At 51.2% G+C, this 24,598-nt stretch overlaps 2 protein-coding genes across 2 annotated transcripts in view; one reads left to right on the top strand and one right to left on the bottom strand.

The window, feature by feature from the left end:
* RNF220 (ring finger protein 220) overlaps positions 1-1,162 on the top strand; it is a 261,433-nt gene extending 260,271 nt beyond the window's left edge. The window contains exon 14 of the mRNA XM_052637882.1: positions 196-1,162. Within this exon, the coding sequence (XP_052493842.1) occupies positions 196-267 (72 nt within the window). The 3' untranslated portion in view covers positions 268-1,162. The remainder of the gene's footprint in view (positions 1-195) is intronic.
* Positions 1,163-2,940: 1,778 nt separating this feature from the next.
* TMEM53 (transmembrane protein 53) lies at positions 2,941-20,996 on the bottom strand. Its single transcript, XM_052637891.1, has 3 exons — positions 20,895-20,996; positions 9,023-9,144; positions 2,941-4,397 (listed from the first exon to the last, which is right to left on the bottom strand). Exons 1-3 carry the CDS (start codon positions 20,953-20,955, stop codon positions 3,696-3,698), a joined length of 885 nt encoding a protein of 294 aa, XP_052493851.1. The 5' UTR covers positions 20,956-20,996; the 3' UTR covers positions 2,941-3,695.
* Between the last annotated feature and the right edge of the window lie 3,602 nt (positions 20,997-24,598).

The following is a 24,598-nucleotide window of genomic DNA, read 5'->3' as shown; positions in this document are numbered from 1 at the left end:
CCCCCCAACGCAGGAGCGTGCCTGCCTGCTCAGAGAGGCTGCCCAGGCCTCCCCAGCCCTCGTGGACAGGACCAGTCCAAAGTCCCAGCACACATTGGGTGCAGGGAGACATGGCTGCAGGCCTGGGTGCACAGGATCAAATGTGTGGGCTGGGGTTTAACCAGAGGGCCCTGCCCCGCCCCATTCTCCCCGCAGGGCGCCAAGAAGCTCTGCCCCCAGTGCAACACCATCACAGCGCCCGGAGACCTGCGGAGAATCTACTTGTGAGCCGGCCACCCCAAGCAGGCCTTGCCTCCAGCGCCACGCCTGCCCCACCTGCGACGAGATGCCCCCTTGTACATACTTGCACACAGGTTCCCCATGTACATACATGCACACACATGAACACGCACACACACAGGACTCTGGAGCCAGAATGGAGGCTGAGGCCCAGGCCCTGCATGCTGGCTCCCACCAAGATTGGGGGCCATACCTGTTCCAGGTTCTGTTCCCAGGGTGGGGCAGGGAGGTGGGGGTGGGGGGAGTATTGTCAAGCAAGGCTCCTGAGATCCAGCCCCCAGACGGACAGACATGCAAACACCAGACTGAAGCACATGTAATATAGACCGTGTATGTTTACAATGTTGTGTATAAATGGGACAGCTCCCCGCCCTCCGCCCCTTCCCCTTCCCCTGGTTGTATGATTTTCTTCTTTTGTTAAGAAGGCCTGGAGGCAGCGCCTCCTTGAGGGCTGGCTGGGGGCTCGGCCCATCCGCCTCGGGGTGCCTGCCTCACTCCTCCCCGGTCCCTCCCCTCTCCCATGTGCTCGCTGTTCAGTGGTGTATATTTCTTCTCCCAGACGTGGGGCATGTGCCCCAAGGGACGTGATCCTCTCCTTAGTCTTAGCTCCTGGGGCTCTTGGTAAGGAGTTGGGGGAGGGGGGAGGCACAGGCGTGGGAACCGAGCTGAAGCAGGGGCTGAGACTGGGCTGGACAAGGGTGCTTCTGGCTCCCCAGCCTTCCGCAGAGAACCTTTCCTGGGATTAGAGCTGCTCTTTCCGGGAAAAGTGTGGTCTCCCCTGCCCTGTGGGCCCCATGGTGTGATGCTGTGTCTGTATATTCTATACAAAGGTACTTGTCCTTTCCCTTTGTAAACTACATTTGACATGGATTAAACCAGTATAAACAGCTGCTGTCTCTGTGTATGTACAGGGAGGGGAAGATGATGAGGTGGTAGGAACAGAGGCAGTTAACGGGTTAATTCCTGGCAGCCATGTGGGGAAAAGGACTTGGCTACAGCTTTGTGAAGCAGTGTGGGGTTAGTCTGTTCAGGGGCCCTGGAGCTCTTGTTGGGTGGGGGGGTGGGGGGGCCAGGACCTGGACTCCTGACTATTGATGGGTAGGGGCTCCAGGTTAATTCCTTATCGATGCAGAATCGTCAGCTCATTAATCACAGGAGAGGTCAGAGCTTGGGGGTACCGAGGGGATGCAAGCTGTATCCCCTGGTCTAGGGCTGGAACAGGCTGTAAGCTCAAGTGAAAACATAATCCCCAAACCTCTGTCCCTTTCTAGTCCCTTGAAGTGATCCAGGGACCAAAGTCACCATCTTAGTCCCCTGTGGCGGCGTCTGCTTTCCATCCTAGTGACCACTGCCTGCTATAGCTACTGCCCAGATAAACGAACAATAAGAACCCCCTTTATCCAAGGTGGACCCTCAAGTCAGGGAACTGAGGCTGGGCAGCCAGCACTTGAGATGGAGCTTGGTCAAGTGGTGATCCCCATGGCTGACCAGTACCAGGGAGTGAGCAACTGGGTGCTCGGGCAGGTGCTCAGAGCTGCAGAGGAGGTCTTGCCCACCACAGAAAGCTTGTTTTGACAGAAGATTCTGCTAAAATTCAACACCCCAGAGTATCTTCATGATTCCAGACTCCTTTCCTTCACATGTTCTCACACACCAGACCCCGCCTCCCAAATCTTAGACACACCCATCTCTGGGATGCGCAGTGAATACTATAGAATCAGGTCCAGTTGCCAGTTCCTGCCCACCTCTGCACCCAAACGACAAATCACCCTGGTTGGCGTCCAGTGAAGGCCCTTCACAGCGCCAGGCCCAGCTTGATGGCACCAAATATTCTGAAAGCAAGGATCCTGGAGCCCAAGTCTCTAGGAAAATGTATGTGGCCTGAGCAGAGCAGCTCGTGACAGTGGAGGGTTTAGAACAGAAGTGGACGACGCCCAGTTCCCATCAGGCTGGCTCCTATCGGATTTCTACTCTCCCCTCTCCCTGACTTGGACTCAGTAGGTCCTTGATGGCTGGTTACTTTCACCCCCGGGGGCCAAATGCTCTCTAATAGAAGACATTAACCCAGAGTGAGGGCGTGAAACCTGCCCTGCTGTGGGAGCCTTAAGTTCCATTTCATGGCACAGGCAGCACTGCCACCTGTTGGCCATGGCTAGGAATGCAGCCACAGAGTAGGAACAGGCTGCAGCCGCTGAGGGGCCATCCCACAGGGCTGAGGCCATGCAGGGAGAGCTGAGCTCTGGAGACAGGAGGTGCATCAGCCCTGAGACTGTCAGGGTCAGCTCCCACCCAGAGCTCTTCCAGCCATCTCCTTCACTGACTGTCAAACTTTCAAAGCCCATCCCTGGCCCCCAAGTCCCTTGATCACCACAGTGTGCTAAGTCACTTCAGTCATGTCTGACTCACTGTGACCCTATGGACTGTAGCCCGCCAGGCTCACTCCTCTGTCCATGGGATTCTCCAGGCAAGAATACTAAAGTGGGTTGCCATGCCTTCCTCTAGGGGATCTTCCCGACCCAGGGATGGAACCTGCGCCTCATGTCTCCTGCTTTGCCAGGCGGGTTCTTTACTACCAGCGCCACCTGGGAAGGGATCACCACAGTAAGCTCAATCAATCAACACATATTTATTGAATGCCTACTATGTGCCAGTATTGTGCAGCAGTGACTTACAGGATGATAGATGATACAGAATTCTAAGGCTGAAGCTACTGCTCCTGTCTACAGAGGATCCAAGTGGGTCTCCCTCAAGGAGATGAAGGCCAATGGTTCTGGTCGACTCCTGACTCAGCTTGTCCCAGCTCCCATCTGGGGCTGCTGTCTTCCTGCTCCCCACAGCATCTGCCCACTCCACACACATCTTGCAACTTCCCTGGGTCCAGTGGCTTTCTGGCAAAGTGTAGTAGATCTTGGACAGATCCCCCACCTGTCAGCTCCCCCATGTGGCTTCCACCTCAGACTCCCTGGCAATGAGAAGCCTGAGTGAACTGCCAAGTGGGATCCTAGGGGATGGTGCTCCAGGCTTGGGGGGGCTTTGCCTGCCCTTCCAGGTCCTGGGAGCACAGATTACAGCCCCTGCCCCAACCTTCCCCTACCTTCTGACACCTCCCTGCAAAGCTCACCTTCCATTCAAGGAATCAAAGATCAATGCTGGGGCTTAGCCTCACCCCACCCCCAGCTTTATTAACCCTTCACAGCCTAAATGCCACAGGAACCAGCAGCCTGACTGTTGCACTTAGCAAACACAAGAGCTGCAAGGCTCCTGCAGAGACCTGCACAGGCACTACTGCCCCCAGGATCCTGGGGTAAACAGACCGACATGGTCCCCCAGGACAGAGGGACCACAAAGACCCCGAGAGCTGCAGGGAGCTGTACCAGCAGAGGACCCCACCCATGGATGTAGGTTGTAGGGAAGAGTCAGGCATTTATTTCTGGAGCAGAGGTGAGGTGGGGAGAGCAAGGACCTGAGCAGTGGACACAGCTGTGCATGAAGTTGACACAGAGGGTAGTGTAGTAAGTAGGGTAGTCGCGGAGGTGGCTGACGTGTGCAGACGACACGAAGTCCACGGAGCGCACCAGGACCTGGTGTGCCAGGCGTGCCTCCACCATGCGCTCCACGTCCCGGGCCAGGACCACCTCGTCGGCCCTGGAATAGAGGTAGAGCTCGGGCCAGCGAGAGGCTGCGTCGAGCAGCCTGTCATAGAAGTGCGTGTGGAAGAGGGCGGTGAGTGGCGCGAGCAGGACATGGAACAGGAAGGCCACCAGGGCGAAGGCCACCAGGAGCAGCAGGCGGAGCGCAGCAGGCCGGTGCTCTAGGACGACCGCCAGTGCCCGCAGAGCCCCCAGCAGGTTGCTGTCACCGGGACCGCTGTCAAAGATGGTGCCCACCACACGCAGGTGACAGAAGCGCCGGTGGGTCTGCAGCAGCTCCAGCACATAGCGGTACAGCATGACGCCAGCGTTGCTGAAGACGTGGAAGAGCAGGGGCTCCTTCTCAACCTCGTAATCAAAGAGCAGCTCAAGCAGCTTCTGGGCCAAGACACGAAGTGAAGGGATGCCCAGGGTCTCGGAGAAGAAGACCATGTGCCAGGGGGCTGTGTATCGGATCACGATGCAGCCCTGGGGAGAGGAGAGAGGCCCGGTTGGTCCTCGGGGATGGGGTAGCGAGGAGAGGCAGCGGCCAGCTAAGGTCAGAGGGGTCCAGCAGCTCTCACTTCCACAGGCCCATAAGCTGGAAGTCCTCCAGGCCCTGCTGCAGCCTAGGTGCACGCTCACCTCTCCTAGACACAGGTGCCTCCCAGACGGCAAGGGCCACTCCAGGCCCATTTGTGGAATAATCGCTTCATGCTGGCCAAGCCCTTGAGGCCTAGAGCCCAGAGCTCGCTTTGGAGGCCTCTGGGCTGACCAGAAGGAAGCCTTCTCACTTCGGTCTGCTGTCTCCCTCCCACCCACGACCTTGTACCCACATCTGATCAACTCTGGCAGACTTAAGGCCTCACTGCCTGGCGACACCCTGCTGCAGCCACTCTGCTCTGCACGGTCCCTGCCTCCCAGGGACAAGCAGGTACCCCCAGGAGACCCAGCACCCAAGACACGCCTGCAGGCCCAGCCTTAACCACTAGAGGCCACTCATGAGCTGGGCCACAAGGCATCAGTCTGGCCACAGCCACCTTCCTCGCAGGGTCCTGTCTGGTTCTGAAGCCTGGGATCACTCCTCACTCTCCCTGAAATTCCAAGTACAGTAAACACATTATTCCTCAAATTCTAAAATAGCTAAAAATCTCTGGGCCTCTGTATCCCTCGACGCCTGGCTCAAAGAACACCTCAAGGTCCTCACCCAGATCCCCTTCTAGGTCAGTTAGAGAAGGTGACCAGAGCCACCCTGAGTCCTAACCCTCTGCCATTAATGTGTGCCAGACACACAGGGCTCTTTGTCAGGGGACTCTGAGTTAGGCAGGCCCTGAGGTCAGACAGTTCTGGGCTCAGTTCCTGGGACCAGCATCAATAAACAATATAGATGAAGAGCAATTTAACTCATCTTTCTGAGTCTGTGTTCCCTTCTGTAAGCTGGGACAACATCCAATTCATGGGATTACAGTATAATTAAATGAAGAAAAAAAAAAGTATCTCCAGTGCCCCCAAACAGCACTTGGCACAGAGTTCCAGCTAAGAAGAGCAGTCATTAGTGGTGGCAGGAGTAATAACAAGGAGAAAATTATATGGGCGCAGTACCTGAATGACCCAGAGCCAAAAAGACAGTCAGCGGAGGTTACCCTGCCACAGCCCCCTGACCTCCCCTCTGGCTGACTGAGATCACGTGAGCCACGGGTCCTCCTGGCTGTGCTGTCACCAAGGCCCTAGCGGACCTTACCACTCTTCCCAAGACTGCAGCGAGGGGTCGCGGGTGCCACCTGGCCCCACAGCTCTGGAAAACTTCACAAAGCGCTCTGCTCCAGCTCCCCAGTGGGGTGTGAAATGTCTTTCCACCCACCTTCAACCTACACACACACTGCCAATGAATACAAACACACTCCACACCACCACCACACACACGCAACTCCTGGACTAAACACAGCCTCTCTATCTCACACCCCTTAGACGCAGATGCCCATGACTCCCACCATGCACTAGGGTACCCACTGCACCACCTGTGAAGAGCATACAACTGCCAGAGCACACCCGCAAGCACACACACCACCTTCAGGAATGCACACACACGCATGGGCACATACACGCAACACACACACTCCTCCCCAGGAGCATTCCCATGCAGAACTACCTGTTGGCGTAGGCATGAACTCATCCGTGCCTGTGACTGTGCCGTCTCTGAGGGCGTGCGTGCTCTCTACCTCCAGGTTGCCGGTGGGAGCACACACACAGCGGGCCTTATGAACGCCCAACGCTCCTGCGCAGAGTGTGCACATGGAGCCTCCCTGGGCCTCACTTTGATGCTCCCACCTCTGCTGCTTCTAGTCAGATGCTCCCAGAAGCCCCTGCGCCCGTCAGACCCCAATCTCCTGTCTCTCCCTGGAAGCCACCCATCTCTCCACCTCCACACTCGCTCACTCCCAGCCTGCTCCATTCGTCCTCACCTCCTGTATTCTCAGTCTCTTCCTCACTCCAGATTCCTGCACAAACCGATCTCGTTAATAAAAAACACTAAAGCCTCTGCCTTTACATCATGTTCCTCGCTAAATCTGTCCCACCCTCTCTTCGCCTTCCTAGACAAACCTGGACAGTCACCCTCTCTCCTTGGTCCCCCTCCCACGGACTCCACTCTGACAGCTGCGCTGCTCTTACCAAGGTCGCCCACATCCTCCCGAAGCGCTCCATCCCATGACGCCTTTCAGCCCCTGTTGTACTTTCCTTCCAGCAGCATTTGGTATCACAAGCTCTTAGGAAGACTCTCCAGCACCTCCTTGGTGGTCCCGTGGTTAAGACTCCGCACTCTGAGGAAGTCATTCTAGGGTAGATCTCTGGTCAGGGAACTAAGATCCCGCATGCCACGTGGTGTGACCAAAAAAAAAAACAACAAACTCTCTGGCTCTTCAGTAACAACATCAGGAAAAAATGGACTGTTCTAGACAAAAGAGGTTTACGGAACAAAATAACAACATGCAATGGGTGATCCTGGATGCTGGTGGTTCAGGAAAATCAGCACTTTAAAGGACACTTTGGCGACTATCAGAGAATCTGACCATGGACTGGAGACTTAATGAGATTAGAATATATTAACATGGGACAGTGGAAATCACAGTCCAAAAAAAGCAGGATACAAAAACAGAGTATTCAAGAAATCTCATTTAGGTAAAGAAAAGACACACAGAAGAAAAGCTGAAAGGACACACACTGATGCTAAATAGAGGTCATCTCTGGGGGGTAGAATATAATGCTTTTATTTTCTTTTCAATAATGAAGTATTAGGAGTTGGGGGTTAGAAAAATTTCTTCTCTACCCCCATTCATCCTTCTGACCAGAAGGTAAAAGTACCCCTTCCTTTCCCAGGTGACCCCCAACAAGCAGCCCTGCCCCCTCAACCTCTCTGCCTTCCCTGGGATCCTTTTTTCCTCTCCACTCCATCACTTCCTTCCCATGCCTTCCACCCCAAGAATGTCCTTCCTGTCTCCCTCGTCACCGGCCCATTTCCCTAAGACTCTCTTCCTCTGGATTCAGTCATGCTCCCCTGAGTTTATTTCTCTTCCTGTGGCCTCTCCTCCTTCCCACGGTGGATCCTCTTTATCTCCTGCTCCTCAGAGCTTGGCCTCTTCTCCCTGCTCTCTACACACTCCCTGGAGGAATCTCATCCAGCCCAGAGCCTAAGGCGTCTCTTCTAGTACTCCCTGGGTCAAAGGACATACCCACCTCTACCAGGGAGCAGCTGCAGCCGGAAGCCTGGCATTACCCTGGACCCCACCTATGCCCGTGCCCACTCCCAGTCTCTCATCCACCAATCACTGTGCCTCCTAACAAGCCCCCTGATCCATTAACTTCCCTCCACCGGCACCACCAGCCTCAAGGTTCCAGCCACTGCGACAATCCCACTTCGCGACCTCCAGCCCTGGCCTCCCCAATCCTTTCTCCATTCGGCAGGGAAGGACTCTGAGAAGCACAAGTCTAACATCACACCCCAGCCTAAATCCCCAGAGGACCCTCCCAGACTCTTCTCTTCACACTTGCCCTTCCTTTTGTCCTCTGTTCTGGCCATACTCACCTATTTCTTGGCCTCCGCCTGCCTTCAAGGATCTTAGTCTAATGGAGAAGCCAGCCAACGTAGCCTCGCCCAGGGAGTGGAATTCAGAAGCAGCTGAAACTACTTAAGGAGTAAGGTGATGCCAGGGCACCAGGCTTGCCGGCTGAGGGGAGGCCTCCAACTCCCGTCCTATTCCAGGGCCACCACGCACCTGGGCACAGCGCAGACCTGGGTCAGTGGAGGGAGGCTGAGGGGAGGGGGCCCTAGCTGGCCCTTCTCCCAGGTGATTGCCGCGCCTCCTCAGTGCAGGGCTTCCAGCTGGCGGCTGGAGTGGGGTGGGGAGTGGTCTGTACTGCCTCCCTCCCTTGGGAGGCCTGGGAGAGGAGGGCAGGGCCAGGCCAGTGGCCAAAGCTGTGAAAGGGGTACTCAGGTACAAGAGGCCCTCCCAAGGCTCGCTCCAACCACCGCAACCTCTATATCCAACTCTCGTGAGGCCTGAGATGAAGCAAGGAAACTTCAGGCCCAAATTCTTCTCTAGAAGACCCTTCTACCCTGGAAACATGAAGGTGCCATGCTCAACCCTAAGACAGAAACTCTCCTGGTGAGAGAAGGAGGAGGCCCCAGGAGTCCACACTATGCCCAGCACACCCAGCCCAGCACACACCCAGAAAGGCAGCACCAGCCCAGAAAGATTTGAGGTCTGGGCTGACGCCTCAGTTGGGAGCACAGTGGGGATGATCTGCCACCTTGGGGCTTGGGGAGGAAGGAAGCGGGAGGTCAGGGGGCTGGAGGGGACAGACCAGGCCACAGAGTTGGCTGCAAAGGGTGATAATCCTGCCCAAGTCCCCATGGGCCCAGCATCTTCCTCACAGGCCAGTCCTGGTGCCATTCCCAGGCCTGCCCGGCCCCTGACTGGTGGTCAGCTTCCACGGCAGCCTGGAGATGAGGGCAGCCCGGAGATGAGGACAGCCTGGAGATGAGGGCAGCCAAGGCTGAGAGCGCCCCTCCAGAGGGGGCCCAGAGCACTGGGAGTCCACACGCCCGCAGTACTCACCCTTTTGTGATAGATGGCGCTGTACTTGGCCAGGTTCTTGTCGGCGCAGCCTCCCCAGCCCAAGAGAATCACCAAAGGCAGTCGAGTCCCAGCCTCCTTTCCACCTTCGTCGGGGCTGTCCTCTGAAACACAAGCAGTGTAGGACGGTCAGCCGTGCAGTTAGCGTGTGGGATGGGGTGACTGGCCCATCCAGCGCCGGTGGCAGGGAAGCGCCAGGGGCCAGGCCTAGGCATCCTTCCAGCCCCTGTGCCTCAGGTGCGTGGGAGGCTCCTTCCTCTCTCCTTCACTTCCGCTGGCTTTCAGGCTTCTCAGATGGCACTGCAGGGTAACCAGAAAAAGCCACCTGAGGGCCCCTTTCTTTTCTTTCAGAGACACAGCCCAGGTGAGAAAAATGAAGAAACACTTCCTCCGTGCAATTTCACCTTCTAATCCTGGGATCAGCATACCATAGATACTAACACAAGCCATGGGCGGAATTCAACCCATGATCTGTTTTCATATGACCTTTGAGCTAAAGATAAAAGTGCTTTTTACATTCTAAAATAGTTTTAGGAAAAAAAAAATCAAAAGAAGATTTTATGGTGTGAAAATCATGAAATGTAAACGTCCACAAATAAAGCTTTATTGGAACACAGCCCAGCTCATTCATTTACATAATGTCTACGGCTGCTTTCAAGCTGAAACAGCAGAGTTGAGTAGCTGCAACAGAGACCACACAGTTCACAAAGTCTAAGGTCTAAGGTACAGCCCTTTACAGAAAAAAAGTTGGCCAGCCCCTGTTCTAATTCCACGGACAGATGAAAGAAGAGGGTTTTAAAGAGAAATCGATAGGGCAGTGCAGGTGGGGAAGTGAAGCAGACCGACTCTGGGGGCCCCTACCAAACCAAACCCTGTCCTGACAGAGAATAATAACAGTTAGTATTTACTGAGATTTAATCCTCACAGCACACTACAGGGAATATTATTACAGATGAGGAAACTGAGGCACAGAGTGGTTAAGCTGCTTGCCCAAGGAAACACAGGAAGTGCAGAGTTGGGAAGCCGGCCCCGACTCCCCATCCTAACTAACCCACTGGAGGTGCTCTGGGCCGCCAGCCCCGTCCACCACCAGAAGTACATCTCCTCCCCTGATGTGCCGAGGCACAAGCCAGCTGCCTCCTCCATGGCCACTTCTGGAGGCCTCCCCGCAACCATGTCAGTCAGGCCTCCTCTCATTCTCCCCACCAAGGAAGTACTCACACCCCTCGGGGTGACTTCTGTCCAGGGACTGTCTGTTGCCAGTTATCTGCCCTCCTGAAAGGGCCAGAGTTTACTCTTCCAAGGATCAAGCCACTTGGCTATGCTCAGCTGCCACCGAGATTTATAGATGCTGGTGGTGACCTGGCAACAGTAAATTTCAAGGCTAGTTAAGAGGATGGTAAACATAAATCACTAACCTTTGGACAAAAGGAAGACAACAATTTCCTGTGGAAATTAATGTGATTGAAAAGTTCAGTGTTTCTGCTCTCCGGCGGTGGCGACTCTGGCCTTTAGAGATTAACTGCCCGCGCCCACGGGGATCCAGGGCTGGGCTACAATTCAGCCTGGAGCAGGAGCTGCCAGCGCCTCAGTCCCATGCTGACCCCTGCCAGCCCTCCCAGGCTCCCCTGACACTGACCTCGACCTCCAAAAAGAGGGATGGTTCCACAGCTCTAAGTCAGGCCACTCGAAATACTGTCTCCAAATGTCTTGGCCTGGTCCTTGGCCAGGGCAATGGTTTGCCTGCACTGGCCTTTCTCTGCGGAAGCCCAGCGTTGCTGGTGATGGCTACCCACAAGGCTCGGGCTGCAGCCACCTCACGGGTGGTGATCGACAGCTACCATTTGGATCTACCTTTGACCATCTGAGGTCCAGCCACTGGATCTCTGAGACCTGCCCCAGGGAGACTCCCTAACTTCCATGCAACTGTCTGAGTATGGACTCCCCTCCCCCAGCACTTCCCTATGGTGCTCCCCTCCAGGTACCACCACCAAAATATCAGCAACGGGTTAGGGGGTTCATCTCAAATAGAGAGAAGGAGGCTGAGCGAGGTCACATCCCCTGGTGACTGCCCTGACCAGCAGGGGTGGCACATTCCCAGACAGGGAAGGTTCAGACACTTCCACTGGCTCTCCGACCTGCCCCTCCCGCCACGGCTGGGCTCTACAACTCCACTTTGTTCCACCTCAGATTTTCCTGACACCCTTGGATTCACCAACTCAGGTAGGAATGACTTCACCAGACACGCCTCTCATGAAGAAACTCAGAACACGGACACCCTGGACATGCTGCCTCTTCCCAGAGCCCAAGCTTTTCATAAGGTTCCTAAAAGGAGGGAATTGGTGCCCCCACTCCAGCCAGGCACTCAAGGCCGCCTCTCCTGAACCGCAAGGTGCCCCTCCTACCCACGGGCATCTCCCGTTCCCCCAACACAGTCTCCTCCCAGGACGCCCCTCCTAACTTGGAGCTCTGTCATGACCTCCTCCCACTGGAGCCACGCTACCCATTCAGATTCTAGACATGAAGTGCTATCATCCAGAAAAGTCCAAGGTGCTCTGAGACCACGGCTGAGAGAGTGATGGTGACATGTTTGCTGTGCTGGTCTTGAAGGACCATAGGAGCATGCCAGGTAGAAAGAGGGCATGAGCAGGGGCAGGAGGTGATGGAGATGTTACAGTCACTCTGGGGCACAGCAAGCAGTCCTGGGAGGCTAGAAGCCTGGATGAGGGAACAACAGTGGGCAGGAGAGCTGCTAAGAGTGGGAATGGGGGGCCTGATCCTGCAAGGCCCCCAGGCCATGCTTACGAGTCAGGATTTTATTCGGAGCAGTGGAGAGCGAATAGATTCTGGAACTGGGGGGGTGGCAAGATCCAATCTATACTGATTAAAGACTTGCACAATTATTTGAATAACATCTGTCACCCCTCAGCCAGCAGGGTCCCTGAAGGCAGGAACTAGGTTTGTCACACTTATTGCCACATTCCTGGTGCCCAGGACTGTAGCTGCCCTGTCCAGGCACTCAGCAGAAACGTGCTGAATGAATGAACACGTACGTGCCTGCAAAGTGAAGGATGGATCCAAGGAGAAAGAGCTGGCATTCCTCTTGTTACCCGTTGCCCTTTCCAGAGTAATAAAAGTAATTGCTATGGCTATTGTTATTTATTGCCACATCCAGATCCCGTGATTCCTCCACCCTCTGTAGGAGTCCCTGCTCCTTTTATGTTCCTCCCGTTGGTCACCACCCTCTCCCCTTCCTGCTGCTGACATCTCCCAGCCTCTGACCACTGCCCCTCAGGCACTGAATACTCAGGCACTGACCCCCATCTCCCATTTCTACACCAAGACTGACCACAGCCCTGCACAGGCAATCAAACCCACCTCAGTCCTAAACCATCAAAAACTTCTCTGAATTTCGCATCTCCTTCTGCCCCTCTTTCCCATCACCAAGAAAAACAATAACAGCAAAAAGAGAATTGTATCAGATACTATTCTAAGCACTTTAAATATATATATATATATTTATTTATTTATTTATTTGGCTGTACTGAGTCTTAGTTGCAGCATGTGGGATCTAGTTTCCTGACTAGGGATCAAACCCTGGCCCCCTGCATTGGGAGCACAGAGTCTTAACCACTGGACCCCCAGGGAAGTCCCTAAGCACTTTATATATCAACTCATTTAATCTTCGCAACAATCCCATGAACAAGGTACTATTATTGGTCTCATTTTACTGATGAAAAACTAAACCACAAAGATAATAAATAATTGGTCAAAGTTACACAGCTAATAAGCAGTGGAGCTAGATTCCAAACCCAGGTGGTCATCACCATTATCCCGCTGGCCCCCTGGGTAAAAAAAAAAGGAAAAAAAAAGCCCCCCAGTCTTAACCAAATCTCTTTCCACTTAGCTCCAAACTTGCATACTTGGTTTTCTCTGTACATCAGCAGATCCAGCACTGACCTCTTCCACCTGCTCCTCCTCACGGACTGGCCACCAAAGTCAGAACCTCAACACATGCTGCCTCATTTGGCCCCTCCACCATCCTAGGAGTTAGCTATTATTGCTATCCCCATTTTACAGATGAGAAAACTAAAACACAGAGAGAAGTCTCTCTCCCCAAAAACATAGAGCCAGGAAGTGGTATAGCCAGCATGCACCTCTGAAACACCACACCACATTGCCCCCTGCCTCCAGGACTGCACGCATGCTCCTCACTCCCAAGCCCAGATGCTGATAATCCATGTTTATGCTTTGCTAATGCCCATGCCCCCTGCTGAGTCAGCTCACTGCTGACATCCAAGAAGTTCCCCTTGATGCCGTCTCCAACCCCTTCTCACCACTCCCCTAAATCACTAGACAGGGCTAGATGCCCCTCGTCTATACCATCACAGCACCACCACCACCACGCCACTGTGCTCATCCACCGCGCTGAGAGGTCCCATTAGGAAAAGTCAGAGATGACTGTAACATGCAAAACAATAGACAGTAAAGGCCTGAACCAGGGCAGTGGGAGACAAGTAGGAAGGGGAGGGAAACGATAGGAAGAAAAGAATCACAACAATTCTGGTATGTGTAGCAAAAGCCTCAAAAACATGCAATCTTTGACTTAGTGATTCCACTTCTATGAAAGAAAAATGCTCAATCTATGACAGAAATATTCAGGACTCTCTTAAGCAGACCACAGACATAAATGTAAAAGCTAAAACTATAAGACTCTTAGCAGAAAATGTAAAAGTAAATCTTTGTGACCTTGGATTAAGGAATGGTTTCTTAGACATAACTAAAAGAAAAAGGAATACAAGAAAAAAAAAACCAGACAAACCAGGACTCCGCCAGCATTGAAAACTTTTGTACATCAAAGGATACCATCAAAAGGTTGAGGAAAGTGACAGAATGGGAGAAAATATTTGCAAATCATATATCTGCAAGGGTTTGTATCCACGATATATAAGAACACTCACAATTCAATAATGAAAAGACAAATAACTCAACTTAAAAATGGGCAAAAGATTTGAAGAGACATTTCTCCAAAGATGATGTATCAATGGGCAGTAAGAACATGAAAAGATGTCCAACATCACAGTCATCAGGGAAATGAAAATTAAAACCACAATGAGACAGTATATTAGGATCCACTAGGATGGCCATAATCAAAAAGTCAGGTAACACCAAGTGTTGAGGATAAGAAGAATTCAGAACCCTCATATACTGCTGGTGAGCGTGCAAAAAGGTACGTTCACTTTAGAAAGCAGTTTGGCAGTTCCTCAAAAACATTAGGCATGGAGTTTCCATACGAACCAGTACTTCCACTCCGAGGTACAAAACCCAAGAGAACCGAAAACATATGTCCATACAAAAACGTGTACATGAATGTTCATTGCAGCAATATTCATGACAGCCAAAAAGTAGATACAATCCACATACCTATCACCTGTAAATGGGTGAATAAAGTGTGGTATATCCTTTCAATGGAATACTACTAGGTGATAAAAAGGAATGAGGCACTGCTACCACATGGGTGAACCTTGAAAACATTTGCTAAGTGAAAGAAGCCAGACACAAAGACCATACATTATATGATCCCATGTATATGATTTATACGAAATGTCCAGAATAGGCAGATCCATGGGGCAGAAAGCAGATGAGGGGCTGCCAGGAGCTGGAGGCAGGGGGAAATGGGGAGAGACTGCTAATGGTTCAGGGTTTCTTTTGCAGATGATGAAAATGTTCTGAAATTAAATAGTGCTGCTGGGTGTACAATCCTGTGAACATACTAAAAACCAATGAATCACACATTTTAAAAGGGTCAGTTTTACAGAATGTGAATTATATCTCAATATTGTTATTATTTTAAAAATTAATAATAACACATTAAGCAAAAAAGTGAGTTGCAAAGAATATGTACAACAGAATCCTATGTACATACATACATGCACACCTATACATCCTTATGCATAGAAAAAAAGCATCAGATATTGATAGCAATTATTCCTGGGATTAGAGCCAATGTCTTATTCATGATTTTTTAAATTCACAATCTAAAAATCCATAGGTATCACTTTTGCAATGAGAGTTAAAAAAAAATTTTTTTTTAAAGGTTGAGGGGTATCCAGCAGAGTCAATAGTGGTTCAGAAGTCAAAGAGATCATGGATGCCCAGAAATTCCTTGGCAAGGCTTCTCAAGCCTGACACTTCTTAAGTACCCCACAGAACAATTTAATCGCAGGGGCTCTCTGTCCTCTGGACTTCTCTCAACAAATGACACTGACACTGATAATACAAGAATTACAGATACATACTATATTGTACAACAGTTCAAGTCATAAAACTAGAGCATAAATTAGATTGTGTATATCCCAGGGGCATGTGGGGAAGACAAAGGAAAAGGCTGACAAAGAAAAAGGATTTGTGGAACACTATGTGCTTTTCATCAGCAAGCAGGACTCAGAATACAAAGAACTATGTTTTCTTCTTAAAATGCAAAGAATTAAAGGATCCTCAATTTCCCTTACTCCCAAGAAATACTTTCTAGAGTCTTAGAGTTCCTATATTTAATCCGAATTACTTCATTTTAAATTTACTTTTTTTTAACCTTTTGGAATAATAGTACAGAAGAGTAGCATGGTATCTAGGACTATCTACCGTATAAACCCTGCTGCTAAGTCGCTTCAGTCGTGTCCGACTCTGTGCGACCCCAGAGACTCCCCCAGGCTCCCCTGTCGCTGGGATTCTCCAGGCAAGAACACTGGAGTGGGTTGCCATTTTCTTCTCCAATGCATGAAAGTGAAGCCGCTCAGTCATGTCCGACTCTTAGTGACCCCATGGACTGCAGCCTACCAGGCTCCTCCATCCACGGGATTTGCCAGGCAAGAGTACTGGAGTGGGTTGCCATTGCCTTCTCCAATATAAACAAACCCTATCTGGGTTCAAATCTCTGTCTCTGCCACTAATAACCATGAAACAGACCTTGAGCTAGTTCTCTAAGCTTTAATTTTCTTAACTGTGAAATGAGGATAACAGTACATAAGACTAAACAAGAAAATGACTACTGAGGGCTTAGCATTTTTACCCTAGCACAAAGAAAGAGTTCAATGCATTGAAGTTATTACTTCATGAGGAATGCATGCTCACTGTAGAAAAAGTAGAAAATGAATATCTTATACAATTGGAATCATACCACTTTGTAATCTGCTTTCTGCCATTTAGCAATATATTGTGAACATCTCTCCCTGTCGGTTTATATATTTCTACACCATTCTTTTTAGTGGCTGCAGAGCAGCTATAGATATTTCGTAATTTATGGTGACCAAGCTCCCATTATTGGACACGATGTTGTTTCTAATCTTTTGCTGTTATAAAAGTACTTTAATGGACATCTCTTTCTTCGTGCATGTCCTTAACTGATTCCGAGAAATGGAACTGTATTCAGGCAGCACTTCCTGATGGCAACTGAAATATGCATACACAGGCTGTGGAGTGAGGCTCCTGAGTTGGAACCTGGGATGACTTGGGGCAAGACACTTTACCTCCCTTGAGCTCCTGTTCCTCATCTGGGATAAGAGTACTCCAGACTTCACAAGGTGGTCGTAAAGAGTAATAAAATCATATGAGGGGTTCTTGGTGAACCTGGCGTGTGAGCAGGGCATGGTCAACAGTGTAAGCCCAACAGAAACCACAGAGATCTCAGGCAAAGGGTCCTTGAGGTCTGAAGCTCAGATCCAGGGCCTAGCATGACACTCGGCTTTATAGCAGACAAATTAGGAAGGGTTTCTATTAATGAATGAAAGAAAAGAGGTCACGATTCAAAAAATGAACAAAACTCCTCTGTTTAGAAAAAAAAAGCACCCCTGGGGTTCACACAGACCAGAAGAGTCTAGTTCAACTCGGCACCCGGGGCTGTGAGGCCTCTTTGGTGTGACAGCTCTTGAGGTTTTCTCTCACCCCTGCTCCAGAAAGCACACCTCGGCCTCCTGCCAAGGCCCCACTCCTTTGGGCCCGTCTCAGTCCCCCAGGGCCCGCACCTTCTGCTGCTCCCTGTCTACAGCTCCAGGTCCAGCTTGGGCCACTCTTCTCCAGGAAGCCGCTGACCCCTGCAGCCCACCATGGCGGTCCAAACTACGGTCCACCCCATACTGTTTCCCTGGCGCTGGGAGAAACTTCCTGGGGGTCAAGACAAGCTCTTCAGTTCTTCAACCCCAGCCAGCGCTCAGCCCAAGGGTAGACTGACAATGAAGCTTGGGCTCACAGCAGACCTATCGCTTGCCTTCTCTGTGACTCCTCGGAAGGCTAAGAGTGAGCCCCTTGTCTCAGCCCCATTAATTTTGTAAATCAATTATTTGTAAAAATGTTTACGGAACCTGAGAGCAACAAAATGCCTTTAAGAAGTGCCTGCGCAAGCCGCAGACGGGCCCTGGGGCAGGACTTGGCTGACCAGTCTCTGGCTGGGAGGAGGGGCAGTGCAACCCTGGCCTGGATGGCAGAGCACCTCGGGCGGGGCCAGAGCACTGCCAAATGTCTCCCTTCAGCTCTTCGGGCACATCTTCCTTGCCAGGCTCCCGCAACAGTGAGCCAAACCCTCCAAACAACACAACAGGGATCCCTGCACTGGGGGTCCTGAGGACAGAACCTTCCCCAAAGGAAATGAGAGAAGAATACCCAACTCTCATTAGCAGGGTGAGGGGACCACTGGTCAAAGAGTGGGTGGGGAGAGGGGAATGCCAGGCCAAGGGATCAGCTTCGGCAAAGGACCAGGCAGATGATCCTTGTTAGGCCCAGTCAGCCACAGATAACTGCCTGGTGGGAGTTCCAGCAGGAGGACCCTGAGTGATGAAGGGGCCCAGATCTGTAGCTGCCTTCCCGCTACCGGCGTGCCAGCGGCAGCTCTTCGCCTCTCTATCAGCTCACAGCAGTGCCAGGCTCTGTGGCTCTAAAGCTCAGTTACGGGGGAAACGCAATTCCAGAAACCAAATATGACTGTCCTACATACTTCTGCACCTTTAAACAGTGAGTGCAAAAGAGAGACAATCTCTGGACCCCCAAAGACTGTCGCTCTGTGAAGCCACATCAGCCTGGAGGGGAGCTCTCTACTGACAGGAAGCAAAGAGATGTGGGGGGTCGCAGCACTGCCACTTCCTTCTGAGGGGTCCTACAGCCTCGAGTTTGGCTCTGGGGTACGCACTTGGAGAAGAAAAGGCATGATGACCCAAAGCCAGTGCAGAAGGCAATCATAAGGAGAGGGTTATTAGAACCCCACCAGAGGAGGAACAGCTGAAGGCCCTGGGGGTATTTCTCTTGGAGAAAAGAGATGAAGCTGTCATCTTGAAAAGAGAGGAAGACAGACTACCTTGCTCTGTCTCCACCACGACCTCCGAGCCCTGCAGCCACCACATCATAGTGAAACCAGCTGCTTCTAAATCCTCAGTCCTCCCTGAAGCACAGGTCCTTGCAGGGAGTCTGTGTGTGAGTCACTTCTGAGGAGACCAGCAACTAGCCCACGGCCAGGACACAGCAAATGCTGAGCTGAAAGCAGAAGTGACAGGAAGGCCTATTGTGGCTCAAGGAAGGGAAGCTTTCTAACAATCCAGTTGCCTCCAACAGGCCAGTATATGTGGGAGGAAGGATCCTGTTCGGGAAGGGTCTGGTGCTAACAGCAAGCTCTCATGACAGCAGAAGGATGCAGGACAAAATGGCCCCCTAAGATTTCTTCCAATTCTAGGACTCAGCCCCTTGAAGCAGGGGGGAGAGCCACAAGGGGAAGAAATGTACGGACAGAGCATGCGTCAGGCAGCACGCACAGGAGCACACATACCTGCTCCAGGTCAGTCACTACTTCATTAACCCTCACAATGCCTCTTATCACTTCCATTTTACAGTAGGGGAATCTGAGGCTCAGAGAGGTTCAATAACTTGCCAGAACCAAAGAAGAGCAAGAGATAGACCTGAAATGCAAAGGCTGCCCACTGGGGCTGAGGAACAAACTTCTGCCCTCCTGGCCACACAGAGGCAGCTCCAGGCCTCTGCAACTAAAGGTGCTCCAAGGGCAATAATCTTTAAAAAAATTACTTTAAATAGTTTTTTTTTTAACATTTTATTTATTTGGCTGTGCCAAGTCTTAGTTGCAGCATGTGCCAGGTCTTTAGTTGTGGCATTCGGGATCTAGTTCCCTAATCAGGGACCAAACCCTGCCCCCTGCACTGGGAGCCGGCAGTCTTAGCCACTGAACCATCAGGGAAGTCCCCAAGGGTAATAATATTAATTGACTTCATCTCCCACTGATGCCAAGACTTTTCAAAAGGATTTTTACATCTATAAGCCCAAGAGCCCTTGGCTAACAGATCTGGCTCTAGTGAAATACAACTGGTCTGGGGCTACCTGCTCTGTCAAGAGCCTAGGGGTTGCACTCCCCTCTTAGACCCCATCCAAGAAACACAGCTGCTATGCAAGGGGTCTGGGAAGGCTCTCTTGAAGAAAGTAACATCTGAGAGAAGCGTTAAACAAGGAACCAGACATGGGAGCAGGCCAAGTGGGGCAGCAGAGAGGAAAAGGCATTCCAGACAGAAGAAACAGCAAGAGCAGAGAAAAGCAGGAAGAGTGTGCAGAATCACAAGCAGCTTGGGGAGGCCAAAACACAAAACTCAGCGTGAACAGGGAAAGGACACAGTGAACAAAGAAGTAAGCAGGGGCTGCTAAATGATGAAGAACTTTGAATGCCATGTTAAGGAATCAGGACTTGATTTATCCTGAGGGCAAAAAAGTCACTGTAGGGTTCTAGCTAGGATAGTGATAAGACCAAAGCTTTGCATTGGGAAGATGGCTGGGGTGGCAGGAGAAGAGGTGAGGTGGGGCTGGTGGTGAGACTGGAGGTGTGAAGGTGATGTGGAGTAAGACAGGCAAGACCTGCAGCTTGAGCTGGGCTGTATGACAAGGCTCCTCTACCATAATTCACTCCCAATCCGGGCCCAACTTTCCATTCTCTGGAACCCCAATCCGACTCACACTGCCTGGGATCCAGACCTGCTCTACAGGCTACTAATTCTGTGGCCCTGCCACACTCCTTTCTCTAATAGCGAAAAAATAAAGCTAATCTCTAGTAGGGAAAAAATAAAGCTAATCACGAAAATGACTCAGTGCCAAGCATTATGCTGGGTCCTGTACACAAACAATCTCAGTTGTGCAACCAACCACCGTCGGAGGGAGGTTACTGTTGGTACCCTAACTGTGCAGATGAGGGTATCGAAGTTAAGAGCTGGAAGCCTACCGACGGTCACACAGCTACTGAAGGGAGGAGTGGGGATTTGAGCCGACTTCTAACTCACAGCAGAGACGGCTCTGCTAACTATACTGCCAAAGAGAGTGCAGAGGAGGGAAGGGTGAAGGTTCTGTGTCCTGGGCTTCTCCATGGACCCTGGGGAAAACAGTGGATGGAATATAACGAGTGGAACCGCCTAAGCACAACCGCCAAGAAAGGACAGCAGTGGGAAACCCGACTCCAAACAAAGGAATCAGGATGTCCCCTGTCCTCGGCAGCCTTCAGTTACTGGGAAAGAAGCGAAAGCTTGGACCTGAGAACTAAACAGACAGAAAAAAGGGCCCCAGCCTGGTCGGGGGTGGGGGTAGGCGGGGGGCGTGTCGACTCCGAGGGGCGGGTTTGGGACAGGGAAAGCGCCCTGCGGGCGGGGCTTACTAAGGGGCGGGGCTCTCTGGACCCGACAAAGTCTAAGGACCTGCGGGACCCTATGAGGAGGTGGGCCGCGGGGGGGCGGAGCCACAAGTGGGGCGGGGCCACAGCTGCGCTTGCAACCCACGGACTCCTTAGGTCACCTACCCACGACTGGACCCAACCCTCGTTCCATACCCTGACTCCGGCAGGGCTGATCCGGGATCTCGATGGTGTAGTCCAGCTGGGCTGAAGCCATGGTGAAGGAGCCGGCCCTCAGCTTGGGCCTCCGGCCGGAACTCCCGCTCGCGCGCCTGCACCTCACCCAAGCCTCTCCTGGGCACCGCCCAATCACCACCCACCTCCCTCGACGCTACCCAATCCCTGAGCCGCGCTCTGTGACATCTCTTCCTAACAACTGCCGAGTGTCTCCCGGAGCCTCTCGCCACACCCCGCTCGTAGGCCCTAGCAACCATGCCCCGCCCGGCTCTATCTCTGACCCTCGGCCATTGGTTAATTCGCTTGGTCTGGATTAGGTGTTGGCCAGCTAAGGCGCCAGTCAGGAAGAGGCCCCACCCTCCCGTGTAGGTAAGGGGGTCTGTGGGAGAGTTGCGTTTTCTGGGGATCAGGAGGGTTTCCTTTCTTAACCGCGTCTTATCCTACTGGACCGACAACAGTGCCCTTTGACCTTCATCATCTAGCTACTTCCACCGACCTCTACCAACCGCAGCTCCGAGGGCTGGAGGTAGAAAAACATACGAAACGGCCACAGGGGTGCGTGCCAGCCCGTGGTCCACCCAGTTGGTCGAGGATTATTTTAAATGGTGGGGTGGGTAGGATGCAAAGGAGGTGCTATCTTCTGGAGAAGACTTTAGAGAGTACCCTGTTCGTGCGCGACATAAGGGGTTAGGGAGTAAAGTTTTCTTAAATTTATCCACGCACTTAAAAATATTTACTTACCATCTGTTACATAAGCGGACTCTAGTTAGGATTGTTTTTGACCCTGACTTCCGTAAGTCTCCTGGAGAAGGGAAAGGCTACCCACTCCAATATTCTGGCCTGGAGTATTTCCTATACAGTCCATGGGGTCGCAAAGAGTCGGACACGACTCAGCGACTTTCACTTCGCTTCACTTCTATAATTCTTAAAAGGAGAGGGAAACCCTGCATGAACCAGCTCTAATACTATGGGAGGGATAAATACTACAAGAAGAGTAGACCCTAAGGATTTTAGGAGCTCAGAATTAGAAGGGGAACATATAGCAGTGCAGATGGCTCTTGAGCTAGGCTTTGAAAGACTTGTGGAGACATGAGTCCTTGCATGGCTCAAAGAGAAAAGTGAGGGGTTGGTACCAGGAACTATGAGCATCTTCTGGCCGGAGGAGAGATTAATGGGAGAGCAATCTTGGAGGAATAGGTAGGCCCAGACTCGGGAAGGTCTTTGATGCCACACTCAACCCTGAGCTTATGGGTAGATCTTACTGATGGAAAAATATTTCCAATGCATTTTATGCCACTGAGCACCAGAGCTTAGACTTTATCCTAAGGACAATGGGGAGGCTGCAGAGGTTTAAACAAAACAGTAACAATCAGATTAATGTTTTAGAAAGATCAATGAAAAGAGTGGATTCGAGACTAGGAGAAGGAGGGAGACCAGTTTAGGAAGTTGTTTCAGTCATGTGAAAGGATAATGGTGGCCTGAAGCATGGAGAGGTAACAGAGTTGAAGAGAAGGATGGACTGCTTAAACACTTATGAGTTTAAAAGAACTGGACTAGAACTGGACTTGGTGACTGGTTGGATGTGGGGTAAGTAGGAAACATGAAGAATGTCTAATTTCCTGCCTTGGGCAAACAGAAAGAAGAGTTGTTAGGAAAGAGTCAGTTCTGGGCATGGTGAGTTTGAGGTGCCAGTGGGATATCCAAGTGGAAGTGTCCAGGAGGTAGCTGAGTATGCCTGACTGGAGTTTGCAAGATGAGTCTAAACTGGAAATTAAAATATTTAGTCTGTAGTGTCTTAAAGATGACAGCCACACACTGGATTGATTTGTTTGGCTTGCCCGGAGAGACTGTGTAGAGAAAGAAGAGAAGAGGGGACTTCCCTGATGGTCTAGTGGCTAAGACTCCAAGCTCCCAGTGCAGGGGACCTGGGTTTGATCCCTGGTCAGGGAACTAGATCCCACATGCCGCAATGAAGAGTTCTCGTGCTGCAACTAAAGATCCCACATGCCACAGCTGAGCATGCGGGAGTTTATTTCTTCGGGCAGCTGAAGAAATAAACATTTTTAAAAGAAGAAGAGGAGAGAGCCTAGGACAGAACCCTGAGAAGCACCTGTGTTTGAGGTTCTGGCAAAGGAGAATGAACCTGCAAAGGTAACTGAGGTGAAGTGTCTACAGTAGTTCATTAATCAGTAGTAGAACATGCTTTTCCAGTAACCAAGGAGGAAAGTGTTAAAGGCTGATTACTAATCAAGATAAATAAAATCTAAAAAGGTTCACTGAATTGAGAAACAAGGAAGTGGTTGTAAAGGCAGTTTCAGTGAACTGCAGGAGCAGAGGTCAAAATACATTGAGCTGAAAAGTAAGTGGGAAGGTGAGGAAGTGAAGACTATACTTTCAAGAAGTTTGGCTCTTTAGGAGAAGAGAGAGAAAGTGATAGCTGGAAGGAGAGATGGGTTTTTATTCATATGGGAGAACTGCTGTCGGTATAGATCCAGCAAAGAGGAAGATTAGAGGGAAGAGGAAATAACAGAGAGTGGTGCCCCCAGGTAAAGTATAATGTTGGGGATCCAAAGCATTGGTGGCAAAATTCACTTCGAGCGATATCTGCCTTGTGCCAGAAAGGACTAGTACATTGGTAGATTTGTTAGCAGGAAGTTGAGAAAATTCATGTTTGGTGGATTCTATTGTTTCTGTGTAGTAGGACCATGGTATTAGCCAGGGAGAGAGAGGTTGGAGATGGAGTGCAAGATTTGAGACAAGCAGAAGATTGAAATAGCTGCCATGGAGAATGGAAGCAGGTTGACTGAGCTAGCCTACAGATTTCTGGGCAGTTATGAGCACTGTTGAGGTTCAATTCAGATCAGTTCATTCCCTCAGTCGTGTCCAACTCTTTGCAACCCCGTGGACTGCAGCATGACAGGCCTCCCTGTCCATCGCCAGCTCCCAGAGTTTACTCAAACTCATGTCCATTGAGTCGGTGATACCATCCAGCCATCTCATCCTCTGTCGTCCCCTTCTCCTGCCTTCAATCTTTCCCAGTATCAGGGTCTTTTCCAAAGAGTCAGTTCTTCACATGAGGTGGCCAAAGTATTGGAGTTACAGCTTCAGCATCAGTCCTTCTGTTGAGGTTGGAGACCATTAATTTATTGCAGCTGCAGTCTGCGTGGTTGTGTGCTATATATTTTTCCCCCAACAGTATTTGGCCATCTGCTGGTGGGTGCAGAAAGGTGAATTGAGTTGATCTCAGTTTGAATTTTATCAGGTGGATAAAATGGAAGGACAAAGGACGAAGTTGAGAATCCTGGGAAAAGAGTGATTGAAATGGTGGACCATAGACCCTAAACTGCATGCTGCTGCTGCTAAGTCACTTCATTCGTGTCTGACTCTGTGCAGCCCCACAGACGGCAGCCCACCAGGCTCCCCCGTCCCTGGGATTCTCCAGGCAAGAACACTGGAGTGGGTTGCCATTTCCTTCTCCAATGCATGAAAGTGAAAAGTGAAAGGGAAGTCGCTCAGTTGTGTCTGACTCTTAGCGACCCCGTGGACTGCAGCCTACCAGGCTCCTCCATCCATGGGATTTTTCAGGCAAGAGTACTGGAGTGGGGTGCTATCGCCTTCTCCGCCTAAACTGCATAGGAGAGTGTAAAAAGTGTTATGGGCTGGAGGTCCCGGGGAAGTCAGAG

The sequence above is a fragment of the Budorcas taxicolor genome, chromosome 3, assembly GCF_023091745.1.
Source record: "Budorcas taxicolor isolate Tak-1 chromosome 3, Takin1.1, whole genome shotgun sequence".
Taxonomy (NCBI): domain Eukaryota; kingdom Metazoa; phylum Chordata; class Mammalia; order Artiodactyla; family Bovidae; genus Budorcas; species Budorcas taxicolor.
The sequence above is the reverse complement of the archived record's forward strand: the minus strand, read 5'-3'. Positions and strand labels throughout refer to the sequence as shown.